Source organism: Sinohyriopsis cumingii, unplaced genomic scaffold (assembly GCF_028554795.1).
Source record: "Sinohyriopsis cumingii isolate HCF-2022 unplaced genomic scaffold, ASM2855479v2 utg000036l, whole genome shotgun sequence".
In the NCBI taxonomy this organism is placed as follows: Eukaryota; Metazoa; Mollusca; class Bivalvia; order Unionida; family Unionidae; genus Sinohyriopsis; species Sinohyriopsis cumingii.
In genome coordinates, this window is record NW_028315863.1 from 616070 (window position 1) to 634890 (window position 18821).

General features: G+C 34.3%; 1 protein-coding gene across 1 annotated transcript; it reads right to left on the bottom strand.

The window, feature by feature from the left end:
• Positions 1-882: 882 nt before the first annotated feature.
• On the bottom strand, positions 883-7051 carry LOC149775011 (N-lysine methyltransferase KMT5A-A-like). Its single transcript, XM_089944547.1, has 4 exons — positions 7007-7051; positions 4319-4412; positions 3429-3582; positions 883-1015 (listed from the first exon to the last, which is right to left on the bottom strand). The coding sequence occupies exons 1-4, from the start codon at positions 7049-7051 to the stop codon at positions 883-885; spliced, it is 426 nt and encodes a 141-aa protein (XP_089800673.1).
• Between the last annotated feature and the right edge of the window lie 11770 nt (positions 7052-18821).

Sequence of the window (18821 nt, forward strand, 5' to 3'; positions counted from 1 at the left end):
ACACATTTTTATTAACCCAGCCATTACATCAGAATTATTGAGTCTAGTTGAATGAAGCTTCTACAATGTGTGTTTGTGATTTGAATTTTTAACATAGCTTTAACAATTTTTCAGTCACATTGCTATAATGTCTGCAGTGTGGCAGTTTATAGTGATGTCTAGTACTGGGGCATCATGCCGCAGACATGTAGCATGATGTCCCACCAAGTCACATTATCCTGACACCAAGCCGACCAGTCCTAACACTAACCTCCTAATGCTGAGCACAAAGTGAGACAGCTGTTAGTACCATTTTTGTCAGTACAGCATAGTTAAAGAACTTGAAACCCATGTTCAACTGTTATACAAAAATCAAGATGCATGTCAAATATAACATGCTAAGGTACTATGGACATCTTACAATATTCAGGAAGCAGAATGCTGGATTCCTCTAAGACAAAATAACTTCTGGCAACATAGCAAGATTAGACAAAAGTTGTGGTCCCACGTTGCATCAAAAATGAGACTGAAATGTACTCTAGTATGCATTTGTGCATAAAATAAGATAAAGAGAACAGAATACTTAGTCTGATTTTTAAAAATGTTTTATGTGAATTGTCATTATTATCTAGCTTTGTAGCATGAACATAATACTCTGTATGTTCATAAATCCAATGTCAACGCTGAAACTGTCAGGATCACATTTCAACTTAGTTACTGACCAGTGGCAATATGACATGGGAAAACAAACAAGTTCAAGTTTTTAGGACATCAGAATTTGATTATCCAATTGTAGAATACGAGTTAAATATCAGCTTATGCAAAGATTGTGATGTGTAAATTTAGTTAAAGTACATGTTCTGACAATAATCAGAAGCAATACGTCAAAGTATGCTTGCAAGCCTACCTGGTGCTGAAAAGGGCTAATGAGGAGTCTGACCCTTTAGAGACCACTTTCATTGTGCAATTCCTTTCTTTTTTTCCTCCATGGTTGACAAGTCGTCCTAACCTGTTATTTTCTTCTGTTGCATCAATGCTGAAATAAATGTTGTTTTATTTTTAATTTTAGGTCCATGACAAAGCACTGAAAGACAAAATATAGAATGCAACATATTTCTGACCCAACATTTCACTGAAAATTGACCCAAAGAAAAATGACAGAAATCTCTTCGAAATCTTAAGTAGTGTGGCAACATATGCTACATTGTAATATAAACATTAAATGGTTTATCTTGGGAAGAGTAAACTAATTTTAATTCTGTAATGCTTGTTATTATACTACTTTCACATTTCCTGGTACTAGTTCGTTGTCCAAGGCATGTTTCCTTCCTCCAACCAGAAATTGGAGGCCTCGAGAAACATCAGAGTGAGGAGTGAGGTTGGAATTTGATAATAACAACAGATAAGCATTTATGATTAAATGTAATTCAATCCCCCGAAATTACATTTTCATAGCAGCAACATATTACCTGTTATTATTCCATCGCACACTTTTCTAACTCAGAGGGAAGTTGATTACCGCATTGGCAGTAGATTGCTCTTAACAACTTGCTTGGCTGACATTATCTTACCTAATGCACTGATGCCTTTATTCTGGTGCAACATCAAAGGCAGAACAAAAATGTTGAGCGAGACCACCAGAACACGTCTTTTATAATATCATCCTGAGATAAAAGATTATGAAAGGCCAAAGACACAGAAATAGCCTGAACCTAATGGGCTTTGATTTTAACCCTCTAGCCTAAACCCAATGTCTGTGAGAGATTGCTTAGCTCATTGACAGGATAACCCACCTCAAGATGTTGGCTGCTGAAATATCAGGGGTATCTATTACAGGAAGAGAAAGAATGTTTTTGACCAATTATTTTCTATTTGACCTTTATCCAATAACACAAGGCTCTAACTAGACAAGAGGGTTTATCGCAGATGTGACTGAGACAACAGATTTCAAATGGTTCATGGGCTTTAGAAGATAGCCAATTCTTAGCTATAAAACAGGACAGGCAAAGAAGAATAAACTGAAGGCAACCCATTTCCACTAAATGGCATTAGTTTCACTCCTCACTGATGATCAAGAAAGAAGTCAGTCTCTAAGGTTCTCGAAGGAAGCCTCACTCAAGTGTTCATAAGGTAATTTAGTTAACAAGTGAAGGACACAAAAGATTCCATCATGGCACCGAAGAGTAATGGACATTTTCTGAAGCTAAAAGTAACTGATCAGTCCAAATCTTAATATGAGGGTCTGACCCATAGAGAACTTTAGAGTACTGCAGAGGTCAATTGTCCTTGATATTAGACGAAGCAATCTGAAAGAAAGGGGGAAAAAAACACAAATGTGATCAAAGATGTTAGCAGCCTTCAAGTTTGGGAAATGCAATCTGCAACTGTGCTTGAAAACTAGTCTTAATGGATAGAATGCTTGACAACAGGCAGTCTAATTCCCAATACTCCCAATATCCTTAATAAATGTCATGTATGTAAAGGTCACCTGATTTATATGGTCAGCAGCCAGGTGTTTCATTGCAGCCAGAATATCTGGTGTAGGAAGAAACTGGACAAATCAGAAGAACCACCGACCCCCAGGAAGCTACTGGCAAGTTTTCTCACATACTTGTGCTGACTGAGCCTTAGACTCGAAAACCCCAAAGACAGAGGTGAGATATCAGTGATCTGTAAAGGCAAGTTCCTTAGACCACATGGTCACTTGGGGCCTCCAGAAACATAAGTCACCGTTTGTGCTAGTGTGACAGGTATAATTTGATACCTTTATCTATCTGTCTCTACAGGGTTCATACAGAATTCAGAATAATAAATTCAAAGAATTTTTCCAAACTTTCAAAGACCACAAACATTGATTTCCAAGACCTATTTTCACTAACATTTTGTATAAAAGTTATGTTATATGAGTTCAACTTTTAGAAGAGATATGAATTACATCCCTTTTCATTACTATTAGGTTTTTTTCCATATTCACAGTCTGTCTGTAAAAGCAAGTGAAGTTTGAGTTCAAAAAGAATAGCTACAGATGTTTTCTTTTGATTTCCTATTCCTAACAGGCCTCTTACGTAAAGCGACTGTTTTTTTAATCTTTGATCTTGGCAAGTTGAGCAACTGAGTAATTAAGATATTGTTTTTAAATTGTCAACTGAGATATATATTTCAAGTCAGTGATGATCTATTTTACAGGATGGGTTAAAGTGAGCCGGATAAAGTTATTTTGTTTGGAACATAAATTTGTGAGATAAAATATATGCACAATTTATGATTTTTGTTGCACTGTAAATATAAAACAATGTAATAATAATAACAGCAATAATAATGATGACGTTATTCGGTGTGTATGTCCTAAACCCAAGGTAACCTGTGTGCAAAGATCAGTAGCGACTTTACACATGGGCGCCACTAGTGACAGGTTTGATTGTACTAGATGACAGACATTATTAACTTACCACCATGACTGGCCATGATATTTGTAAAAGTATCTGAATACTGAGGGTAGAGACTCTTCCCGTCTTTCCCCCTCATCCGCAGTGACCTTTTCTCCTGAATATTCCAATATGAAATCTCCTGCTTGTCTTTCCGTGTCAGACACTATTCCTCGACCTAACAAATATGCACAATAGGAATGGAATTAACTTTACATTTAAGCTTTCTTTAAAGATCTTCACTTCACATTCTAATGGTGTGACATAGGCTTTTCAGGTGACAGATTTTAGACGACAAAGAAAAAAATGAGTCCCTTGAAGGGACCAAGATTCTAATGTCTGAACGGAATATCCAGGAATCCAAAATTAAACGATTTCTTCTTTCTGAGTAACAAAACCATCTTGGAAATTATGGAGAAAATCCAACATATAAAATTTGTTAATATCACTTACTCTAGTTAATGTGTTTACAAGATACCTTTAAGTGCACTACAAAACAGTTCATCATGCTTTTGATCTTGACCATAAATGTTGCAAATAGTGTTTCAATGGAAGTTCCATGTCTATGTTATCATTCAAGCTAAAGAAGTGCTAACAAAAGTTTTAAGATGGTTATGGTGCCAGTCTTTTGGGCACCATTTTCGTTAGAACCAGCTACATAATTGCTATATAGTGTTTGAGTGAAAATCCAATGCCAATACAAACAGCACTTCAGGAGAAGAATACACATAAGAAGACATATACTGATTTTCTGAATGGCCAATAGAGGGTATTTCTCTTTTTTTTTTTATAAAAAAAAAACAATTTAGGGCACTGTGTAAGATAAACTTGCATTTTTAAATTAAATTTTGTTCATTGTATTTTAAAAAGTATTGAAAATTCTTGCTTTAAAGGGGAAAATGAAAATAACAAACCTTTCTCTTGAAAGTACTGTATGCTGAATCCAGGTTGGTCTTTACCTAAGGCTATCCATTGTCTTGCAACTTCTGACTGCTTTATTCTCCTCTGCTAGAAAAGTACATTGTAAATATGTTGGAGAAATTTAAAGAATCTGACAAGCAACATTATCAAAAATTAAAAATATATATACCAATGCCAGCTGCAGTTTTAAAACAATATGTTGTGGACAATTATCGCCTGTAAACTAACATGTTCCTTCCAATATCTCTAGAGAGGTACAAGTTGGCGAAAAGCATGATCTGAGCATAGAATATTTATACAGTAATGAACGTCAGGCTTGGGACATTAACAAGTTGGGACACAAAATCATAGTAAATGTTTTGTAAACTACAAGTTTTGGAACACCTGAGAGCCATTTCTTCAACTGGCCAATTAATGCCTTCCATCAATTTGATGGTAGTTTTTAAAGAAATCAAGTTAGATTGATATAAACTGTTTGAAAAAACAGTCAAAATGTTCAATAATAATCTACTTTCTTCTTATATTTCTATTGGAAATCTGTCCAATTTACTTGGTTCATTACAAGTATTTAACATTATCACAATGTTGTACCCATAATAACAATAACTTCTTTCAAAACTGACACCTCATGCTTTATCGCATAAAATTGTCAAAAGTTACCAAAAATTACGTTTTCTGCCTTGAAAATTTAAAAATATACTTGCTTAGCATGATACCAGAAAATCAACAATGAAAACAGTATCCAGATATGATTCATTGCTCACAAATCAGAGCGACCTTGTTTGTACCAGTGTTGGCTACTAATTTAGCATATGACAATCTAAATATAAAGGATACTGCTTGAAATGAATTACTAATAAATATATATATATTTATATATTTCAAGTGGGTTTTTCAAACACAAGATGAAATATATCCAGTAATTTGAGATTATTTACACCAAAAATATAAATAGTTATGTCATTCTTCTTCCCAATTCAAATTAAAATAGCACATTAAGAAATAAACTTTGTGCCTTGTTGAATTTTTACTGGAGTCATCTGCAATGGAAAACGGCCATCTTTACCACTGAAACACATAAACATCTAAGAATAACTTCAAATTTCACTGTTATTTTGTTATCTATGCAGCAGTGAAAATATTTACATTTCACTCCAGTGCAATATCTTAATAATTTCACTTAGAAAATCCAGTAATTCATGGCATAGCATAGAAGAAATACAGAATAACTAAATTCATGCAAAAGTTTTAAAGCTGATAACTATCATGTATAGTGCTTCTGCATATACATGATTGTGTGTGCATGAGAGAGAGAGAGAGATAGAGAGAGATATGGGGAATGACTGGGGTATGTGCCAACTGGTTTGGACTAATGTTGCTGAAGGAAGGGTTCATTTAACACCTAACCAAATTTCCTCTTTACCCAAGCCACTAAAACAATTAACAGGCTCAGGTTGCTGTCAGCAAACATGACATATTACAGCCCGACATCCACAACCAAAAAGAAGCAAAAAGAGAGCTAAAATAAGCTGCAGAAAGAGTAGATTTTTGGTAAGCCAAAATATAAACTAAAATGAATCCATGATGACCTTGTCTGGCATTATTTAGCATATTATCTTCTATTATTTTAATTCGTTAATAAATATATGGCATTTATGTGAATATACAGTATGATGATGATGTGCTTTATATATATACATATAAACATATAAATATACTCATTCATACATTTCTTATGTGCATGACATTGTGTTGTACACTTGCTTACATCAATTTTAATGTTCATTTTGAGCACATGATAAAATGTAAATAGCAATGGACTAAAGTGTGATCTGGAAAAATGAGAATTGGTAATAAAAATGATAACGATAAATTCAGCTTGCAATATTTTTTTTAAGAATAAAGGATATTAATGATGTTCTCTAAGTAAACTAAATAGGTCTATTTTAGGTTTCAAATTAAGTATTAAACGGTCTAAGCAGCAAGAAATCCTCCAGTAGAAAAATCAACAGTTATCTTCATTGACCCTGACATGATAAAAAATCACCGTCAGCTAGGATACGATTGGAGACAAGAGTAAAAAGTTGCCAATCCAAAGCAGCTAATTGTAAACAGCTGTTGAATATCAATTATTTATTAATGTGGTATATTCACTATGCATAAAAATAGAGTATTGAGGAGAAAACATGTTTTCAGATGTCCACACTGCCTCTTCCAAGAATAACTGATTATATACCAGTGTCAGCCTATTCTGTGCATCATACTGTTCTGCGCAATGATACATAATTTCTGTAGACCCTGGATCACATGTCGTTTTCGGTCGAAATACTGTTTGTATAAGGAAAATGGTCATCCTGTAATATTGGTAAGTAATATTCATAAAGTGTAAAAAAGAACAAAAAAACCAAAAAAAAAAAAAACATTTCTATTCTAAATGGATATGAAAACGCGCCTTCTAAATGTCAACATGAAGACCCACTCCATGACCTTCCTGAACTTGTAACCCAGAATTTATACTATATTCTCCCATTCATCAAAATGAAATATTTATCTTTTAGAATAATACAAATAAATACATTATTTAAAAGAAAGAAATGTTTACCTTGGGACAATAATGCAACTTAATCCAAGTTTACAATTTTGGAAGAAATTGTCCCACATCTACTTTATCATCTGCTAACCGACTTGCCCTGCACAAGTGAGATTGTCAAGAAATTCTTGGGCATATTGTCTGTTTAATAATTCTTTAGTATTTGTCCCCCTATAAATGAGACCTTGTAAACACATGACATCCATTTTGTTGTTGTTTCTCTTCAACTTAATAACTTATTAAATTTATAAAATGTTGAACATTTTTACTGATTTAAAAAAAAAAATCAATTTAGTTTGCTTAATATCTCTAGGCATTTATTGATATTGCTACACTTAATGTTCTGAAATCAACTATAAACTTGACCAAAGTCCGCAGCTGAAATGCTGACGAAAAGAGTCCAAAGTAATGTAGGGGTAGTATTCCATGTGTTCAGAATTAGTATTATTTTGAACATAATGTTCTGGTGACAATAGCTTCATTTCAAACCGTAAGCACTGTAGTATTTATTTTTTATCAATCGGTCGAATTTGGTGTTCATTTTGTGCCAATATTGGTGATGCAAGCCTTACACATGCGGAAAAGCCAGATTACAGTGTAATTGTCTCATTTTATGTTGCAGTACATATAGAATGCTCTATTCGACATTTTTAGCAAAACTGGCATCATTTGCAATATTTCCTGAATACAGGAATGGAGATAAATGATAAATAAACAAGTCCAGCTTTCATTAGTACTGGCCCTTCTTGGATACATCCAGTGTTAAATTACAGCATTTCACCATACTAACAGAATAATGATTAGTTAACCCTTTACCTCATAGAGCAAAGTTACCAAGTGCAGCGCGGTATAAATAGAACACCTGTTACCTTATCAACTCCATACACATAGGCCTGCCTGTCAACTGTTAAGCAATGTAGTGTACGTTACGTTTAACAGCTATTTTAAAGATTTTACATTTTGGGTACACATCTATTATGTGTGGAAAAATTTAAGAGTAAAGTCCGATTGTTATAGCTGTGTAATTATTTTTCACAGAAGAATTTTTTATGTGCTTTAAAATCTTGAGAAAACTCATTCACCGTCAAGTCAGTGAGACCATGTGACCAACCGTAGCTGTCATTTCTCATACTCGAAATTTACATGTTTTTTGTCCGCGTCTACATCACTAAGTTATCTGAACTGGATAATTTATAAAAATTAATTGCTGCCTACATCAATGTCAGAGTATTTACCTAAGGTATTGAATCTTTCATAGTAGTGATTCTAATCTTGAAAACTTAGTAAGTATTGAATGAAATCCGCGACCTCCATTTTGGAGAGTGGAGATTATGAACCAGTTACTTTAAATAGCAGATATCGACCAGAGCATAAAGTGACCAAGTGATCTGACGTAATTGTCATTCGCAAAAATGAATGTAGTATTTAATAAGGGGTATTCCCCGAAGGTGGTGCTACGAGAACCGGCTTCAAATGGCTTATGTTTACAGCAGACGTCAAAAGGTGCTTCCATGAGAATGGCGTAGAGACGTGAAAAGGCGCTTCCATGCGAATGGAGTAGAGTGTCCAAAGACGCTTGCACGAGGTAAATGGTTAAATGAGTAATCATTTTTCAAGACGAGATTTAAAATGCAAAATAATGCAAGTTAATTTGCTCGATATTATTAGTAAATTATAATTGTAATCAAGAAAAAATAGAAAATATGACAAAAATAATACCATACTAATGATTGTTTTTAAACTGATTCTGAGATCCTTGTGCATAAAGATATACAGTGGAAACCCGCTATAACACGATAATTGGGGTCCAAAAAATTGGATCGCGTTAATATTGGGGTCGCGTTAATGCAGAGTTTTACAGTATTTTGCTTTTTTTCAGATAACAACTCACTGGCATGTATTCATGTCTAATGTGTACAATGAATAGGGTATCAACACTGTTTACTATCGTGCCGTCCTGGCATGCAGTTCATCTATAATGCATGCAATTCCATTGAAAAATTGCACACATATTTACAATATTTAATTTTAAAAAAATTCCCAGATCATTGTGTCTGAATTTAACTTTTAATATACAGCATGAACAGAGTATCAACACCGTTTACTTGCCATCTGATATCGTACCGTTGGGGCTTGCAATTAATCCATAATATATGTAATTTCATTGCCAAAATTGCATACATATTTAAACTATTCAAATAATTTTATCACACATCATGATGTGTCTGAATTCAATGGGAAAAATTAACAGCAAGATTAGGTTAAGAAAGACGAAGCACGTGTATGGTTCATTACGATTCAGAGTCTATGAACAGTGTCTGTACAAATTTCATACTTGAAAAATTTTCTCATATGCATTTCCGTGTACATTTATCCACTGCAAATTTCCAATAATTAATGTTTGTACGCCTATTCGTTTGAGCGACCACAGCAAGAATAATTAACAATCAACACATACTTTCAGTGTGCATATAACTTTTACTTCAGATTTTATGAATATCGAAATAAAAAGTGTAAAAACTACTATACTAATCACTATGCAAAGTGTAAGAATGACTTGCAATTGTGAACTTGCTTTTCCGTAATGGTAAAATATTTTTTAAAAAAAATTGAAAATGAAAACGAGTTCATAAACACCATACCATTGTAAAACCCGAGAACTAAGTGCAGTAGGCTTGCGATGGTCACGAGTCACGTTTATAAATTTTTTAAGCTGAATGCATGAATAATTTCATACATTGCATTTAATAACACTGCCAAGCCTAGCAAATATCTTGGCGGCTTTCGTCTTTTTTTATGTTTATTAAATTGTGAGAATCTTTTATCAACCACCGCATTGTCTGCTGCTTGGTTGTATATGCAGTTAAAGAAGAAACACACGTTCGCTATTGTGAGCAACGACTGTATACAGAATTCATTGAAGACAAACACAAAGACGACTTACTGGCTTTACTCATGGATCAGTAATAAGCAACATTTCCGATAATGTTTATTTTTAGCATAACACTCCAAGAACCTGGTGAAATTGTTAAATTTCAGAAGCCAAGCCACAATCGTATTAGATTTGAATTTGTACGCGAAATCTTCCTCAAAATGACAATAAACATTTTACACATTATTTCTCGTACTTTGAAAAAAAAAAAGTATTTTTCTGGGTACGAGAAAAATACATGCATATGTATTTAAAATTTCAGGAACAACAGCACGATTGCATTATATTTGAATTCATACATGATCACTTCCCTAAAATGATAATAAATTTTTTTGTGCAAAGTGCAGAGAATAAATTGCATTTGTGAACCTGCTTTTCTATAACGGTAAAATATTTTTATAAAAGAATAGGAAATTAATAATGAGTTCATAAGAAAACCCCATACACAGGTAAAACCCAAAAAATAAGTGCAGTAGGCCTGCAATGGTCACAAGACACTTTTATAAAAAAAATTTACATTTGAACACATGTACAATTTCATACCCTTTAAACTTCCAGCTAATAAAGCGGACATTATTTACTGGTCAACTGATTGCATCTAATAACACCGCCAAGTCTAGCAATCATCATGGAGGCTTTTGTTTTTTGATGTTTATTAAACTGTGAGAATCTTTTATCAACCACCACATTGCCTGCTGCTTGGTTGTATATGCAGTTAAGGAAGAAACACACGTTCGCTATTGTGAGCAATGACTGTATACAGAATTCATTGTAGACAATCACAAAGACGACTTACTGACTTTACTCATGGACCAGTAATAAGTAACATTTCCGATAATGTTTATTTTGGCATAACACTTCAAGAACCTGGTGATATTGTTAAATTTCAGAAGCTACGCCACGATCTTATTATATTAAAATTCATATGTGAACTCTTCCCCAAAATGATAATAAACGTTTTACACACTATTTCTCATATTTAAAAAAATGTATTTTCCCAGTACGAGAAAAATACACATACATGTATTTAAAATTTCAGGAACCATGCCACAATCATATTAAATTCAAATTCATACGTGATCTCTTCCCCATAATGATAATACATTCTTATATACTATTTCATGTCCATTGAACAAAATATATATTTTCATGTGCGAGTGAATATACAAAATTTCGGGAGCCACACCACAACCGCGTTATATCCGAATTTGTTTCATAGCAGGGTTGCACTGTAATTCCGAGTTTGATTTTATTTGTTTTCTATTTCAGAGATATATATATGGTGATTAAGACGTACTGTCTTTTATCTGTAATTTGTTTCTTGCTTAGTTGCTGAGAATACAGTATGCCAGTATTAAAGATACTCAAACTTGATTCAAATGCACACAGGTGGACACTGTTTGGTACCCCCTGGCAAAAATCAGGTAAAAAACTTATAAATTGATGAATGAAATGATTAAGTTTTGTGCAGTTTGGAATAGCCTCGACACCTTTTTGTTTTTAAAATCGGTAGTCGGGTACAAACAAATTGTCATGTTGCATGCTTTTAAGTTGGAATCACTTGTGCCATTTTTAATTTCTTGTAAGTGTCAATGCAACAATGAAAATTTCAAAATAATTCCACCTCAATAAATAGACTGCTAAACAAAATAAAGTAAAATTACAAGCCACAATAACCCAATTAATACAGAACTGAAACTCTGAATTGGACTTACGATTGTCTCCTTTACAATCAACTTCATATCCCGCCACATAAACTTTTGTTGTAATGATGCATTGTCAAGTATCTAATAGTGCATGCGTCAAAGAATTGTCACTTCAGACATGCGTGAACGATATAGTAACAAGAATTAAAATACAAAATAACCAGGGAACTACTAGTACTAATATTATTACCCCTACTCCTACCTTGTGAACAGGGTACTAACATGAGCATATAGGTGTCAATGGAGCAAGCCAGGTGTAACTCACACCCAGTGCTCTTTTAGCCTAATATTAACAATTTGAACATATTCCTTGCATATAATGCAATAAATTAAGTAGTCCTCTTATTTAATACCATAAGTATTGCGAATCATTGTAGAAATAGCTGTAAAATCTCGTTTACCTTTTACATTCTATATTTTCATATAAATCATCCGCCATATTAGTTCAAATAATGATTACTTCTGTTCTCAGCCTCGTTTGTTTGTGTGCCATATAAGGACAGTGAGGCCTTATTTGGAAAAGTAAACAAATCGTAGTAAAATACTGGCATGGTCTGAGTCAGAAATTCTGTGCATTAACAGCAAATATGGTTTATCAGCAACTTTGAAATGCCACCAAGAAGTTATTATTCACCACTGATTGATAATAACATAGTGCAGAATATCCAAATATGGTCTGGCAAGCCTTACATAGAAAAGGGGTCACGGCAAGAGTCTCGCGTTATCTGTCACTGCGGACACATTCAGGTTAGTGTAACCATGCCAATTTATTTTATCGTGTAAAGGCTTAATAAATTCAAAATAAGCCAAACTTCTTTCACAACACAATTATACTTATGTAGTAGATTTCTACACTTTGTTTTTCTGACTTTAGTGGTGATTTTTTTTACTCTTTGTTCCGTGTATTCAAATTCATAAAGGGCCCCTCCTCTAACATTTTCAGCCACTAAACATTCAGTGATCGATTAAGGCCTATACTGCATGGGGACCAGATACCGCCAGCGACCACTTACCGCCAACGTCATATTTCTCGTGCTCACGTGCGCTTTTTTTACATTCCTGCATAAAGATAGTTTTGCAAGGCCAGTTTCCTTCATTCCAGTGAAGAAAAATAATTTCCAGCTATAAAGGTAAGAAAAATATTACTGGTGAACTCCAGTGACCTAAATTCGATTATGTAAATATCATGGGGGGGGGTAATTTTTTTCCATAAATGTCACTTTAGTACATACGTAAGCTCTATGACAAAACAATTGGATATGGGACCTCAGATCCATGCAGACGACATTTCTATTGAAACGTTTTAAAAACTTTTATTCATCCATAAATGTATCCTCCAAGAATAAAATATCCACTTGAAAGTCATTGTTTATAATATACACACCAAAGGATCTCTCGAACTTACACTACTATGACCGCACCAACAAATGATGTAGCACAGCATTCCTATACGAATGTAACTCTTGTCATGAGTTATTCCTAGTACAGGGGTCATCTCAAAACCATCTATTTTAAAAGGGATGTAACTGTAACAAAACATCAGCTTATTATTAATTTTTGCTTCCCATTTATTATCTCTCTCTCTCTCTCTCTCTCTCTCTCTCTCTCTCTCTCTATATATATATATATATATATATATATATATATATATAATGTGATTTACAAATATAACACTACATTGAATTAATTAATAATTTATTGTAGAAAAATGGCAAAGCGTTTAAAGTATCTCCAAGAAGATCTATTGTCTGCCGTCTCGTCTGTGAAGAAGTTACAGCTCACCTGTAGTCAGGCCTCCAGGGAATACAATATTCCAAGGAAGACAATCGAAGATGCTCTGAAAGGTCGATATTTGAAACATGTCCCTGGACCAAACAGAATGCTGGATGCAACAGAAGAAGATGCGTTAGTATCATACATGAAGTATATGCTACAGCAAGGTTTCCCAATGACATGGGCTATTGCTAGAGGGTATATCATATCCATTATGAAGAAAAATGAAAGAACATCTCTATTCAGCTGCGAGAAAGGTCCCTCAAATAAATGGTTTGGAAAGTTTTTCAGCCGACATCCAGAACTCAGAGAGAGAGAACCAGAACGACTTGATAGGGGGAGGTCACGCATGTCCAATGAAAATGTCATGAACAGTTATTTTGCCCTTTTTGATGGACACCACAAAGAAACTTGGCTTAGAAAAGGAGCCAGACAGAATATTTAATTGTGATGAGACTGGTTGGAGCGGAAGGGAGAAGCCACGACAAAAAGTCATTGGCGTGAAGGGCCATCACACATATCAGCAAGCTCTGTTATCATCTGGACATATCATTGCCCACATCTGTATTGCTGCAGATGGTAGAGTCCTTCCCACGTTTTTAATTTTTGAAAAATCTGTCCCCCATACAGCCTATAAAGATGGTGTTCCAGGTAACTGGCTGTTTGGAACATCAGAGTCTGGATACATGGACAGCTATCTTTTTCTGACATGGTTTAAAGACCTGTTCATTCCAAATTGTGGGAAAGATCGCCCAGTGTTGCTGGTTATGGATAACCATGACAGCCATATCAACCTGGATGTAGTTAAACTGGCCAGAGAAAACCATATTGAGCTGATTGGACTTCCTCCACACAGTACACACAGTTTGCAACCTTTAGATGTTGGAATCATGGGGCCTCTAAAGATGAAATTCAATTCCATTTCTCTGAATCTTGGATTCATCAATCAGCATCAAACTATCAACAAAGCAAAGTTTCCAGTAATTTTGTCGTATGCAATTGATAATGTGTGCTCTCCAGCCAAAATTAAGGATAGTTTTATGAAGTCTGGCCTTTATCCTCTGAATCCAGATGCAATTGACAAAACGCAAGTTATGCCATCACAGTTCATCTTCAAAGTCAACTCTAGCCAGTTCCCATTGACATCATCCCAAACTGTCGCATTAAAATATCCAGATCTGAATACTTCCACATGTATAGAAGCAAAACCTTCAACATCTTTGATTACAACTTCATCATCTGCATCCAATTATTCTTGTGACAAGTGTGGATCTTACTTAGGTGGTAATCCATTAGTGAAGGAAGGCATTATTCCCGAAGCTTTGTCTGATCTTTTCCCCCAGTACCTGCAAAGCCCCAAACAGCAAAAAGAAGATGCATCACTGAGGCAAGAGTGATAACTAGTGATAAATTTTATCAGCATCTTCTTAACAAAACTGAAGAAGAAGAAAAGAGATTGAATGCAGGAAAATACAAAGAGAGGAAAGAAAGAAACAGAGAGAAGTAGAGAAAGAATATAAAGGAAAATACTATGGAAAGGGGAGAAAATCATCAAGCAAGAAAAAAAAGAACGATGTATGTGGGATATGTAACAAGGCCGAACCACCTACTATTGATGATGAGTCAAATGTAAATTGGATTTGCTGTGACTTATGTGAGAAATGGTACCACCTGGCCTGTGTTGGTTTAACAGATGAGGAAAATGTTGATGAAACTTACTTTATTTGTACCTATTGCTCTACAAAATCAAATTAAATTGAAGGAAATGCACATTTAATACATGTTTCAATTGACAATTTAAATGTTCATTTCAATGTTCATTTGTTACTTTTTGTTAACTTGTTTGTGAACTACTGGAGGAAAGAGAGGGAGCCTTTGGAATATAGAATTTATCGGTATGTGCAACCTACAAATATATACAACCCTCTCTCTCTCTCTATATATATATATATATATATATATATATAAAAAGCTGTTTTAAGCTTTCCAATCACTGATAATGAAGATGTAATTCTTAAATGATGAAGAAGTTATACATACAAAGCAAATAATTACTGTAAGTGTAAGTGGTGTATATGATATCGACTTTAAGTTTTAAATAAAATAAGGTTTTGATACAAACCCTATTATGATGCTGGTTGTCATTGTGACGCATGCGCGATTCGTAATGTCGGTTTCCGTCAAAACTACTGAGATGATGACTATCGGTTGCGTTGGTTGCTAATTGTACGTGAAGTAGAATTTTCCTTTTGAAGAAAGTGAATTCTGCGGCATGAAATATGAATGTTTTGTTGTTATTATGCAGAAATAAATCATATCTCAATTTCTAATTGTCAATAACGGCACTGGCGGTAACTGGTACTGTCAATGCGAAAGAAGGGACTCGTTATTATAGTAACTTTACGTTATTCTGTAAGGCATGACTGTAAGTTTTTCATTACATTTTTCTTTTGAAATATTCGTAAAATAGGTAGAGATTAATTGGATAGAATTATAACTTTCAAATATTTCTAATTATTAAGAACGCGTTGAGAAACTTGGATAAAGTGGCGGTAACTGGTCCCTTGGCAGTAGCATATGTTGTAAAGGGGCCCTAAATCTAAATCTAAAAACATGCATTTTAAAACATATAAATGTGCTGGGCCCGTAGCATATGCTACTAGGATAATCCGGCACTGGTAACTTTAATAAAGCCTGCTTCTCATGACAGCTGGAGACAGTAGTTAATGACATGCGGCGACCGTGTCACCTACAGTATAGTACTGAAAATTTCCGTTAAGCATGAAACGTGCGTAAGATGACCGTTGTTATGGCCACTCTACTCAGAGTCAGGTTAGAAACTAGAGTCAGGTTAGAAACTATAAATCAGTGAATGAATTGACTAAGTTCCTTGCACTTTTTATCATATTACAGGTTTCCGTTATTTAAATCGGTAGAGGGGTACAAACAAACGGGTTTGTTTTATCATTTTATAGTTGTCAGTGTTTGTGAGCCCCTGGCGACAATCAGGGTAGAAATTAAAAATTGATGTCTAAGTTGTGTGCATTTCGTTATATCCCTGATGCCTTTTGTTTTTAATATCGATACAAGTAATGGGGTACAAAATATATCGCTATGTTGCATATTTTTAGGTTCGAATCGCATGCACAATTTTGAATTTCTTGCGAGAGGCAACACATCAATGAAAATATCATCGGCATTCCACGTCAATAAATGGTCTGCTAATGAAATAAAGTAGAATTACACACCAAAAAAAACCCATTGTTTTTAAAAAGAAACTTTGAACTGGACTTACAAGTCTCTGTTTTACTAACGATTTCATTCCTTTCCCGCTGCTTCAACTTCTTCGATGAGTCATTGCTCTTGGTGCAACAGCGCATGCGTCGAAACGTGCCATTTCCGGACATGCGTGAACGACAAAGTGTAAAGAGATTGTGTATGAAAATACAGCGGTTCCAGTAATATGTGTAAGCCCGGGTTTACACACGTCTCAAAAGTACTGGCAACTGAGACAGTCCAAATTTTAATTTTTATTTCATGAAACATAAGAAATTAGCATAAATGCACATTTTGGCAAGTGACGACTTGAATTGGGTCCCCACTTGATTTTTAAGTCTCCATTTGTTGGTGTGTATTCAACATCTGGTCTTCACTTGGCAGCAGTTACAAACACACACACACACACACACACACACACACTCTGTCTCACTGCCTGAAGAATTTAAGTTTCCTTCAGCTTAATGTAAAATCTATGCAACAAAAGGAAAGGAAACTTCGATAATTTTGGTAATATGTTTTATAACGTTCTTCAGTACTTTAGTAAAAACAAAGGAAAAATACATGTTCAATTAGTATTTGGAACAACTGCATATATATATATGTATGTGTGTGTGTGTGTGTATATATATATATATATATATATATATATATATCGAGTCCGCTGTCAAAGGACTAACTACTCAAATCTCAATATCGGCCCTCTCGTCCATTGCTACATAAATATTTAATACAGATAATATAATCGGGTCACATCTCGTCTTATTCCAATGCACAATTACAGAATAAAGTGCGTGATTATTCTACAATTCAAGGTGACAATTTGGGGGATCAGACAGATTATTTTCTTTTTAAGTTGGGTTTTGGCAGTGATTTTTACCAATTTAAAGAATGTTTTTGATGTATCATTATATTGAATGTACGTTGTAATCTGTCTTAGCGGACACACCCATATAGCGGATACCCGTTCATAACAATCACTTCGGGAATCCCATATAAAAACCTTCAATAAGTCTCATGCATATGTCGGGAACCTGTCGAACGCAAACAGCGCATAATTTTTTAATTTGTTTTTCTTTCGGGGGGGGGGGGGAGGGGGGTACGTTTAACGCACATCATAACCTATCATATGGGCTGATCTGCCTCTTTGCATTTCACCACAGGCGTTATTTCATATACATGTATGTATGAATGTATGTATGTATGTATGTATGTATGTATGTATGTATGTATGTATGTATGTATGTATGTTTTACGAAGAGTTTTGCTTCGTAAACTCTAAGTCTTCCGTTTCTAAATTCCGAGAGAGAGAGAGAGAGAGAGAAGAAAGGAAGGAAGTTCAAGTCATTTAATGTAGTGTCACTCGATGATGAAGACGTGACTACATTCTTGGGGAATTGAAGGTACTCGGGATCAACTGTAAAGACAAAAGTCTATTTGAGCTTCTGGCCAGCAAAACTTTATTGAAATACTCAACATATAAACTTACATTTCAGTATCAAACTACAACAAGCTCAATTTACGGATATAAGAAATACATATAAAACTACGATATCCTTTCACTTACCGACATCATACTTGTATAATAACTGCCGTTTTAGAATGTAATATAGATAATTAAATATCGAATTAATTCACAATAGCAAAAGAATCTAAAATTCAATATTTTAGACTAATACCGTAATTGAAATATATTTTACTGAATTTATTCTAAAAAGTCAACATATTAAATTATATTATATAAAGAGTATTTTATTTCTAAATTAACTATTACTGAGTATGAAGTTGGTAGCGAACGTTGCTTTTACTAAAATCAATAATATAGTTATAAGTAAATATAAGTTCTTCAAACAATTAAACTTTCCGATACATTATATTAAGGAATAGCAAGAAAATATTTAAATAATCTAATGTTTAAACATACTGATGTTAGGTTAACATCTTAACACTAAAATTTCTTATAACACTAAAAATTCTTATGACACTAAAAATTCTTATAACACTAAAAAGTCTTATAGTATGAAAACTGTACATAGACGGTTATCTTACCTGCAAAAGACAGAGCCTGCTTGAGTTTCTGGCTAGCAAAACTGGTGTCGACCCGCGGCTGGGCTTAATATACCCGCTTTCTTAAGACAACGCCAAATATGGCGTGTTCTTTAGCTCTTGCGTTTGGCCAGAATCTCAAAGCGAGGCTTCGTAGTCTCTTACAGATTATT